An 11,083-nucleotide genomic window follows, 5' to 3' on the forward strand; every position below is an offset into this window, starting at 1 on the left:
CTACTGCAGGTCCACCAAGCCACTTGTAGACTTGTACAAGGAGCAGTGATTTGATAGAGCGTTTTTCTGCCTAGGGAGGCATTGATTCAAAATCAACGGATTGCACAAAAATGAGATTAACCACAAAGTCTGAAAATGTACAGGACTTGGATGGAAATTCCTTTGATTTTTCACATCTGATGTTATAATCAGACTGTAAAATACAAAGGACCCATTGATGCTTGATTTAAATTTTACCTAGTTCCAAGATAGCGCTAGTAAGGTTTAACTGACGGAGTAAATACTCCTTTTAAAAGGCTGCAGATTTCAGTTTAGCACAACCTTGAAAGATGGAGATGATCAATGATCAGTGAGACACCCTTTGAAGCGGCTTTTAACTGTAACATTAAACATAATAAGAGTTTACTTTACCATCCTGTCCGGAGTTTTGTAAGTAGTCACCTAGGTCACAACCAAACGCAGTGTCCTTCGCTCCCTTCCGTTTTCCTTTCTGTTTTGCTCCCTTGTTCTTCATGGGTGAACAAGATGACTTAAGGAACCTGTGCCTTAAATTGCTTTACCACAAGAGCTGTCTGCAAACAACCACCAGTTTCAAAAAAAAATCCCAGTGAATCTGCCTCAGCCAACAGGCAATGCAGACTCACATCCTGATACGACGTTTAGTCAGTTCGTAGCAGTAGCAATGACTTTTGCAGAGTCCACATCATGTATGCAAAGAACTGTTAGGATCCCTTCTTTGTCCTTTCACAGGAGACAATTTAACAGCTTAAAACTCTGAAGTGAGTACAGCTTCAAATTTGTAGAAAAAGATTGGAGCTTTTCTCCTTCTAGGCCCCGTAAGATTGAGAGTTTAAACATCAGCTTCCTGTGCCTTTTTTCCTCTTCCAAAGCATGTCAATGTTTTATCAATTTGTGCTCAGGAAATGCTGTAAGAAACCAAGGAAGTGAGGCACTAAGGACAAGCATTACAGCTAGCTGGGCCTGACAGCAGAGAGATAACGGCCCCAGCCTTTAACAGTCACAGCCTGACAGGAAACCTGGTGTAGGCCAGGCTTGGTGCTCAGTGCTAAACCACATCCTGTTGCAAAGTCTCTTTCAAAATTCATACACACAAGAAAAAAAAGTCCTATGGTTTTTATTAAGTGTATACCAAAATGTTATGACATAGTCATAATTAAGGAAATATCTTTTTCACGTTGCTGTTCAATAGTGTACAAATACAGTTAATTCCTCTTTGAAAATACTTTATTTCATGACCAGCAAACTGAATCATCAAGTTCATCACAAAATATTTAATTTTAGAGCTTGGGCTCCAGTGCAAAATCAATATTAAATTTGCTGCTGCAGTTACTGTCCTCCTAACCTTTGTGTGTTCTTCTGGAAGGGAAATTCTTTACAGATTGGCTGTTAATGTAGATGTCCACATTTATTCTGGGTAATTTACCGAGATTTTTTTACTTGTCTACAACTTGGCAGGAGGTCGATTTGAAAGAGCTGTGTTGCTTTAACCTGCAGTCCAGAGCTAAGAAGCTGAGTCCCTCCTTGTACAAGAGCTGTTTGTATAAAATCACAGAGAATGGGAGTAAACAGCCGATTATGTGACCATCAGAATTGTTCAATTTGTATCAAGGCAAAGTGCAACAAATATGTCTAGTAAAAGTGTGAAAGATAAGGATTTTTGAAAAGATTTGTAATCTGTATTGATTTAATGCAGCTTGTGACAATGAAATGAACACTTGAAAGACTGCCAGAACTTGCATTTGTATAGTACTTTTTATGGCCTCAGGACATCTCAAAGCACCTTGCACTCAGTGAACTCCTTTTAAAGCATGGTTGCTATTTTCTTAATGTGCAGTGGTCTCTAATCTGTGTTTGCAAACCACAAATTCTGAAAAAAAATTACCAGAATAGCATTCCTTCATAATAAATTAGATAACTGCTTTGCATTGAATGTAAATATTTTGACCTCTGCATAGCCAACAATGTTTTCTTGGTTTTCTGTGGTTTTCTGCTATTGGCTGCATTGCGCCACAGTTCCTCATCAACTGAGTGTTGATCCTATGGTAGCAGGCTTGCTTCTGAGTCAGAAGATTGGGGATTCAATTCCCAAGCCAGGGACTGGAGGACTAATAAAAGATTGAAATGTAGTACTGAGTGAGTGCTACATTGTCAGAAGTACTATTTTTTTAAAATGTAATGTTACACTCAGTTTCTAGTTGGATGCAAACAGATCCCATGGCAGTATTTTGAAGTACAGTAGGTAAATTCCAAAATTTCCTCTACTGTAATTATCTTTGAGTGCACCCATGTTTTATAGAAGTGTATGGTCCCTCCTTTCTTTACTTGCAAGGCTGTACAGTAGTTTAAAGGGACTGACTTGTAAGGTTTTGGAGTAGATCTATAGCTCGGGTTGTGGGCTTTGAGGTTGGTTGGCTCGCCGAGCTGATTTGTTGTTCCGCAGACGTTTCGTTACTGAGGATGTTACCAAGCACGGTAACGACATGTCTGCGGAACAACAAACCAGCTCGGCGAGCCAACCAACCTCAACAGGACTGACTTGTGTATGGCCTATGAAGGATATTTCGGATTGTTGTACAACCCATGACTCTGTAGCTTAGAGGGAACTCTGGTGAATTCTCCCTGTGTTCTGATCAATATTAGTCCTTCAGCCAATATCAATAAAGCAGATTATTTGCTCATTTATCTCTTTGCTATTAGTAGGAGCATCTTATCCGCAATTTGGCTGCCATGTTTTCTGCATTGCAATAATGGCTACTCTTCAAAAAAGTATATTTTTCTGGCTCCAAAGTGCTATGAATTATCATCAGGCTGTATAAGGTGCTATATAAATGAAATCCTCAGTTTCTTTGTTAGTGATATTTAAATCATTTCACTTTTATAATTCCCTTTATTTTTCTCCCTTTTCTGCCATGGGTTTCATTGATATCAGGGGGTCTCTTGATTCTTACAAAGGGAAGTTTTTTTGATCTGTGAACTTAGATAGTGAGAAACAGGCCAATGAAACACAGAGCCATTTCATCTTCACCTGATGGGCACAAGCCTGTGCACTATCTACGATGTATAGAGAATGACCAGGAGTAGCAATCCTTCAGAATTGCCAGTTTAGGATGCTGAGTTTTGCAGGGAAAAAGGTGAAGGTAAGATTAAATGTTAAACCAGCCTCAGAGAAGACAGTAGAGAGGCAATGTTAATTCTTTTTTCTTAGACTGCTTATTTGATAAGTAGCCAAATCTGTACAGTTCTGGCTTTTACCATTCTGAGTTCTTTAAAGGACCCTTTCATTTTTATGATATCATTTTATGTGTTCTGAGGAAGATACCTTTTCAAAGCAGCTGCATAAACTAAGGAAATTAATAGCTATAAAGCAAAACTAGAATGATTTTAATTCAGGATCCATTTTCCAAAGCCATGTAAAATCAAGATCCTTCACATTTATAATGGCATTTGTATGTACAAAATGCTGACACATTTGAGTAGAGTCTCTCAAGGCATAACCAGGGGAGACAGAGCTGCACTATACAATGCTAATGTCTTCAGTTAGACTCTATCCCATTCTGTTTGGGCAATTTAGTGACGTGGGCCATGATGTCAGTCAGTGCTTGGCACTGCTTAATCTGGACTCCTGACAACTAAAGGCAGAGACAACAGTGTGGCTATTTTTGGAATGCCTTGTTCACTCCCAGCCTTTTCATTGTTTGGGTAATTTCCTTTCTAATACTGCATTCTTATCAGCACTTGAAACAACTAACCTCACTGCTCCATTCTGACACCAAATCCTAAAGATTCTATTATTACAGCATAACTTTTAGTTTCTTCTATTATAATCTGTGTTGTACAATGACACTGATTTGCTTGAAAGCACTGTATTTCATTATGGTCTGAAACAACATGCTGGATAAATATTGAAAAAGACATTTGTTTAAATGGGAAAGAGGCAAAATATGAGGAACTGTAGTTCATGTAAATGGCTTGTGCATTCCTACCTTATACTTATAAACTAAATGAATTAGACTTGAAAGATAACTATGTATTACAATATCACAGATGTATTTGAGAGAATGTCTTAATAATTTTCAACAAATAAAGTTCATATCAACACTTTCTCCACATGGACCCAGCAGTTACGGTTTATGTTAAACAGTAAGTGAATATTTGCAAAATGATTATGAGAGGCATTGATAGAGTGGATAGCCAGGGACTTTTTCCCAGGGCAGAAATGACTATTATGAGGGGACATAATTTTAAGGTGATTGGAGGAAGGTATAGGGGAGATGTCAGAGGTAGGTTCTTTAAACAGAGACTGGTGGGTGCATGGAATGCGCTGTCAGCAGTGGTAGTGGAGACGTTCAAGCGACTCTTGGACAGGCACGTGGATGAGAACGAAATGTAGGGTATGCAGGGTAGTTTGATCTTAGAGTAGGATAATATTTCGGCACAACATCATGGGCTGAAGGGCCTGTACTGTGCTGTACTTATCTATGTTCCATGTTCTTAATCTGTCAGTTTCAGAGATCTTGTTTTCCATAGGCCTATGAAGTTGGGAAAACCAGTAAGTAATAGATTGTGACCAACAATTCTCAAGATAACAAATGCAGAAGCTGGCAACTTCTACATTTGCACTCACACTATTGTCACTTCGAGTCTCAGTTATTCCAACGCCTTCTGTCAATCCTCAGTCCTGCACTCTGTATAAACTTCAGCGCATTCAAAATTTGACAGCACAGTTCCCTTCCTGAAACATGCCCTACTCGTCCATTATCCCATATCTTTGCTGACCTACATTCCCTCCCTGTTCCACATTGCATCAAATTAAAAAAATTCTCTTTCTGAGGGGAGTCACTTCATGGCCTCCATCTCGCTATTTTAAATTTTTTTTTTCTAGTTTTACAGTCACTGCTTGCTGTTTCTTACTTTAGCCTGTACTTATTCCCAGATCTTTGGCCCATATTCGCATTTGTCCCTGTTTGTCTCCTTGCTTCCCAGTCCTTGAAATTTATTGCTTAGTATCTTCTACCTCTACATGTTTCTTTCTTTCTCCAAGAACCTCCTTAAAATTCATTCGATTGGTCTTCCCTCCTCAACGCATTATTATAGGTGGTTTGGCCGGGACAGGCCAATATCAGAGTCCCACACAGTGGAATCGTCCCAAATCCTGAACAAACTGGACAAGGGCAACTCAGTCAGGAAAATATGACAAAATCAGAACAAATGGGCTTCCCAATGTTGAGAAAAGAAAGTCTGATTCTGTGACTAATTCCACCCTCGGGCAACTGTTTGTGTGAATTTTGCACATTCTCCCCGTGTCTGCGTTGGTTTGTATTGGGTGCTCCGGTTTCCTCTCCCAGTCCAAAGATGTGCAGGTTAGGTAGATTGGCCATGCTAAATTGCCCATAGTGTCCAGGGGTGTGTATGTTAGGTGGATTAGCCATGGAAAATATAGGGAAACGGTAGGTGGATGGGTTTGGGTGGGATGATCTTCAGAGGGGTGGTGTGGACTTGTTGGGCCAATTGGCCTGTTTCCACACTGTAGGCATTCTATGATCTCTGCCTTATTTTGCTTTTTTTCGTATAGCCACCACAATCAGAGCTTGAATATTCACAGCTCTCTGTGTTGCCTTGCTGCTTAGTGCAGAAACAAAGCCAGTTGACTTGTCATGGTTTTCAGCAGCGATCAGTCAAGGAAGTGGACTTATTGCTATGTGTCAGTGTGCTAAATCACTGTCATGTCTGCAACATGTACCAACAATGTATGTGGCAAACACACTGAATGCATTTCAACCAAATGGTCATGTCTCAAATACTCCTCAGTCAGGTCAAGGGAGGTGCCCTTCAGTTTGAGTGTACTGGCATAGTGTAGTGACCAATATCAGTCTAAGGACTTGAGCCTGGTCACTTGGCCACTTAGGACAGTCAGGGTGAGGGGCCTGCATTTCTCCAGTCCAGAGAGGGGGCCATGGTCAATCCCGCAGGTCCAGTTCAATGTCTGCACGTTCATGATAAGTGATTCAGGAAGCTGCTTGGAAATCAGCCAGTGGTCTACTTATTCAACAACTGAGCTATCTATCCATGTTGGTAGAGGTGGTGGCCATGTTCACTCCAGAGGGTCTGTTCACTGAAAGTGAAGAGATATCATCAGGAACCACTGCTGTGGTTATAATCATGGGAACTTCAATTGTGTACATTGGAGACAGCATGCTGAGATGCAGAGGAATCAATAATTGTAAAGAAGGTTCTCAACATGTAAGGGTAAGAGATGATAGACCATGAGAGGGAAAGGGGTGCTGTGGGAGGGTGTGTTATTGACTATCCTGGTGTCGATGGTTGAACTGTGCATGAGTATGTTTGATCTAACTACATTGTATGGCTGCAACTCAGGGGGTAACATGGGGAAATGAGCAGTTAAGGACTGAGTGGGAATTTTGGAGAAGCTGATGGGTTTGACAGGGAGGCAAGGAAGAAGGGAATGTGAAGAATAGGGGATCACCTCAGTGGAGAAGCTGAACTTGTGACCCTCTCCAAGAAGTATGACCTCTGTTGCCTTCATCCTCATCCAAATGATTTGTGCACAATGGAAAAGAAAATGTCTGCCACCACATCTGGAATTGGCAGTGTAAGTATTTCATTTTCTGAGGGATGGGGCCTTTTTGTGATGTGAACCCCTTCAAAGGGGCAATACCATTAAACAGACACCTACACAGCAAAGCTGCAGAACATCTATTACAACAAAATGTTGTGTGGACTTTACACACTGACCCCCATTATATCTTGGCCTCAAGTGCTCTTGACCACATTATTTAACTTTACAAATCAACTCAGGTGATGATTGTGAGGTACCAGCAATATCTTGTGGCCTGGAAAAATTCATGTTGGTTGCCATAGTATAATCATCATCCATATGTGAAGCTGCTCACTTCATCCTTGGGCTATAAAATGTCTATACCATTCCCCTATTTGCAATGAAGACTTTCTTGGGTACTTTGAAGATTGGGGGTGAGGGAGAGGTCCACACCTTGCTGCCACATTTACAATCTCCTATTGTACATGCACCAAAAGGCTTGAGCAACAGACAACTGAATCAAGGCAATGATATACAATGTTCATATAGATACATTCTCCTGGCTTTCTGTTCTGAGGACTGCGTTTAAATGTTAATGCATGTGTGTGACTGCTGAATGATGATATAATCAGGCTGCTGCTATCTTTCTGATATTGCCCGCATATGCTCATTGTTATAATTTGATGGACGTCTTCTCAACATCTGAAGTTCCCCCATTCAATCCTGACAAAGTTTTGTCCTGTTATGGCCACTATGGAAGGCATAGCTATCATTAAGACAGGTTTAGAACATTGTGTGGTGCTGGGGATGGCATCATTCTTGCTTTTGCACCGAAGATCACAATCACGCTCAGAGCTGATTTCTTAAAAATTCATTTATGGGATATGGATGCCTTTCGTATATGGTACACACTGCTGCCATGGCATGTTGGTGATGGAGGGATTGGATTATTGTGGATGTGGTTGTGATCATTGGGCAGCTTTGTCCTGGATGGTGTCAAGCTTCTTGAGTGTTGTTGGAGCTGCACTCATCCATGCAAGTGGGGAGTATTCCATCATACTCCTGACTTGTTCCTTATAGATGATGAACAAGATTTGGGAAGTCTGGAGGTGAGCTACTCGTTACAGGATTCTAGCATTTGACCAGTCTTTATAGCCACAGTATTTATGAAGAAAACTGAACATTTATTAAAAATGTGATAATATGTTTTCAATGAAGGATTAGGTATTACCCATGCCATCTATGGGGTCTCAGAAGGCTGTGTTCTTCCTTTCCTTCCCATTAAGTTTAGGTGTAGTCTCTCACAGCTCTAGATCCTTTTGAGGAAGAGGCAGCTGGAGTGAGGTCAAGGTCCCTGGCCCCCTTGTCACTTTGTGTTGGTGATGAGAAACTGCAGCCAGAGTGATGGAATGCAGCTCTCAGCATATACCCAGCACATGCTGAGGGTGCTGGACTTGGCTCTCCATGGCCACTGCCAACCTGTTCAAGGAGGATGCTTGCATACTACAGGCAGCATGGCTCAGATTGCATTGGTGGAGCCCTCTCCTGCCTCAGTCTGGACTGTTGGCCAGTCTCCAGGAGTGTCAGTGACCTGGGTGTTTCTTCCTCAACCACCAGCAGAGATGTGGCAGTGCTGTGCTCATTAAACTGTGCCTGACTGTTCTCTAGTGTTGCGAGGTTGGGTAGAGTACTTGTGGATTGGGAGGCAGGAAGTTAGAACTCCTTGTTTGTAAAATTCCTGGGGGGGAAAGCAGTGCATTGTCCCTTTAAAGGATGATGTGCTTTTTCTATGCTTAGAGATTCAAAACAAAATGTATGTGAGCAGCAGCTTTTGGGTTTTCAGATGCACAGAGAACACTAGAATTGAAACATTTATATCAAAAATCTGTACAGTTAGCAGGCTAAAAGTAGCAGTTTTACCAAGACAATAAGTTTTGAATTTAGCCAATCAGTTTGAACCAGGCACTCAGATACCAAAAACCAATTAAATTTAAATCTGATGGTTTTGACAACATAGGACCAATCTTATAGTAAGAAATTGATATGTCATCAAGGGTATAAAAGAAATAGCTGTTGGGCAAAGACAGGAGAACCAACTACCATCTGCCAGAGTTAACAGCTCTCAACTGTCAAGAGAAAATCACTGGCTCTCAAACTCTTCTCTAAGTCTTAGAGAAAGTACCATCTAAATCAAAGGTACCAAGGGCACAACTAGTTAATATTCCTGACAGAAGAATCGATGAAGAAGGCACAGAACATTCTGAAGAAAATAGAAAATACTACTTTTTAAATATTCTATAAGTGAGACTTGTATTTATTGGAACAGCTACCATTTGACTCTTATTTTATTTGGGACTAGTTAGTAGCTAGAAGGGGGTTTATTAAGTTTGTTAACAGTTTAGTTAATTTGTTCACTGTTAGAGTTAGATAAATAAATTGTTACTTGTTGATTGTAAAGTGAGTGTCAGGGATTTATTTTATTTAACCATTTGAAGTTTCTAAAAGGCAGGTCACACCACTTTTCACACTCCTTTTTAATAGATTATGGGGTGAGGTGCTCCTCTTTGGGTTTTTCAGTTTCAGTTCTCAGAGGGAGGTCAACTTCCGCTTTATAACAATGGCTAATGTACCCACCAAGATACCACAATCTGAGCTGAGGGAGGGTGCAGGAGCAGCCTCGCTGGTGCTTCCTCTGAGGGGACTGTACTTCCTTATTCTGAGGTGGAGGAGGAGATGTCTTGACTTCTTCAGGGCGGAGACTGTATATGTGACACTGGTACCTGCAAGAGGCAAGAGAGGGAATGATTAATGAAATAGGGGTAGATATTTGAGCATGGTAAGAGCATATTCACAGTGGGTGTAATGGGAAACAATGGTTCATACTGGATGCCAGGACAACCATCACCATATGAACAGTCTCTATCTTCTCCTGCTAAGGCTGGGATCCTCTCCTCTAAGGGGGTGAGGAGTCAAATAGTAGGCACCCCAACACTCATCTCAGTTTTCTCCGCACTGTTGGGTAAGTTTTCTCCTGGAATGAGATAACGAAGAGACTTGATGAGAAGTAAGTAGGTGGCACTGTTTTTAGTGCCGGTAGACCTCTCAACACCTCTGGATGGCTGTTGTTTGAAATTCCCTTTGCATCTGAGGGTTCCATGGGTCTCTCTTTCTTTGTCTCTCAGTCAGCTACTTAATTATATCTGCATCCAGTTCTGGTTGTGTCAACCCTTTGAAAAAAACACATTTTGGAATTACAGTTTAAAATGTCCGCAGTAATTTATGGTTCTGACTTATGGCCATGGCGCTAGTTATAAAAGTATTGGGGATGGGGTATGAAGATAGTTTGATCATGTGTGTCAGTTAGTCACGTGCTGAAACCTCCAAGTATAAGATCAATCAGTGTTGGCAAACCTTCCAACTTCAGCACTGGACTTCTGGCTGAATATCATTCTGTCCTCAGCTGGGTCCTGGGGATATGCTGGGCCTCTCAGGAGAAAACCAGGCCACAGGATTTTGGGCAGGGAATCCGCTGCAAAACAAATGAAATGTGTCAAAAAGCAGACATTCAGTGCAGAGAACTGATCGACGTGATTTGTGAGGCTTGGCTGCATTGTTTTGAATTGCTGACCCTCTTCAACAGGAAAAGGCTGTATGCGTGTTCCAGAGTAGGCAGACCAGAAAGCAAACAAATGAACACAGATTGTAGAAGGCAGACATCCATAAATGGGCCTTGAAAGGTGGTGGGAAGGGAGGATTATTTTAAGCGATTTTGCATGCCAGCTCCCCCATATTCCATCAACAATCCCAAACGGACTGCTGAGAATAACTTTTGTCGTGGGCGGTTGGAAATTTCCATGACAAAATTTACTTCCACTTACATTCCACAGCCTCAATAGGCCTTAACTGTCGCAGCCAGTCGAGCACTTTTGAACTTCAGTCACTGTTGCGGCACAGCAAAACAGTGCAGCAATTAATTTGTGCACCGTAAGGTGCTGTAAATGGCAATGTCAGAACAACCTGTTAAACACTTTAAGTGGTATGGGAAAACAGCCAAATATTGCTCAGGATCCACCAGCGAAGGCTCCACTGCCCAATCTGAAATAGTCCTGTGGAATCTTATGCATCCACCCAAACAGACAGATAGTTCTCAGTTCCACATTTCAACTGTAAAGTGACAACTCCCACAGTGCAGCAGCTGAGATTAAGATACAGACGTCACCTGATGAAGGGGCATTGCTCCGAAAGCTGGTGATTTCAAATAAAATGTTGGACTATAACCTGGTGTCATGTGACTTCTGACCTTGTCCACCTCAGTCCAACAGTGGCACCTCCACATCTTTAAGACACTAATAATAGTTCAACATTCATAATACCGAGAAATCCAGAAACTCTTTCAGTTTAAGTTTAAGGTGACATCTGCTTAATGGTTTTCCATTTTGTTTTAATGGGGCAAGGATGTATTTGTTTCTTTGTTTCTTTAAGAGAACCCTGGTTTCTTTTGGAAAA

The 11,083-nt window shown here is 41.3% G+C and overlaps 1 protein-coding gene and 1 long non-coding RNA gene across 2 annotated transcripts in view; both read right to left on the reverse strand.

The window, feature by feature from the left end:
• arhgap31 (Rho GTPase activating protein 31) overlaps nt 1-993 on the reverse strand; it is a 96,091-nt gene extending 95,098 nt beyond the window's left edge. Inside the window, exon 1 of the mRNA XM_048602518.1 lies at nt 412-993. Within this exon, the coding sequence (XP_048458475.1) occupies nt 412-514 (103 nt within the window). The 5' untranslated portion in view covers nt 515-993. The remainder of the gene's footprint in view (nt 1-411) is intronic.
• Nucleotides 994-1,227: 234 nt separating this feature from the next.
• On the reverse strand, nt 1,228-10,658 carry LOC125484463. Its single transcript, XR_007263301.1, has 4 exons — nt 10,456-10,658; nt 9,989-10,106; nt 9,212-9,357; nt 1,228-1,553 (listed from the first exon to the last, which is right to left on the reverse strand). It is a non-coding gene; the product is annotated as an uncharacterized LOC125484463 (long non-coding RNA).
• Nucleotides 10,659-11,083: the final 425 nt, after the last annotated feature.

This window comes from Rhincodon typus, chromosome 11 (assembly GCF_021869965.1).
Source record: "Rhincodon typus isolate 14 chromosome 11, sRhiTyp1.1, whole genome shotgun sequence".
NCBI classification, from domain to species: domain Eukaryota; kingdom Metazoa; phylum Chordata; class Chondrichthyes; order Orectolobiformes; family Rhincodontidae; genus Rhincodon; species Rhincodon typus.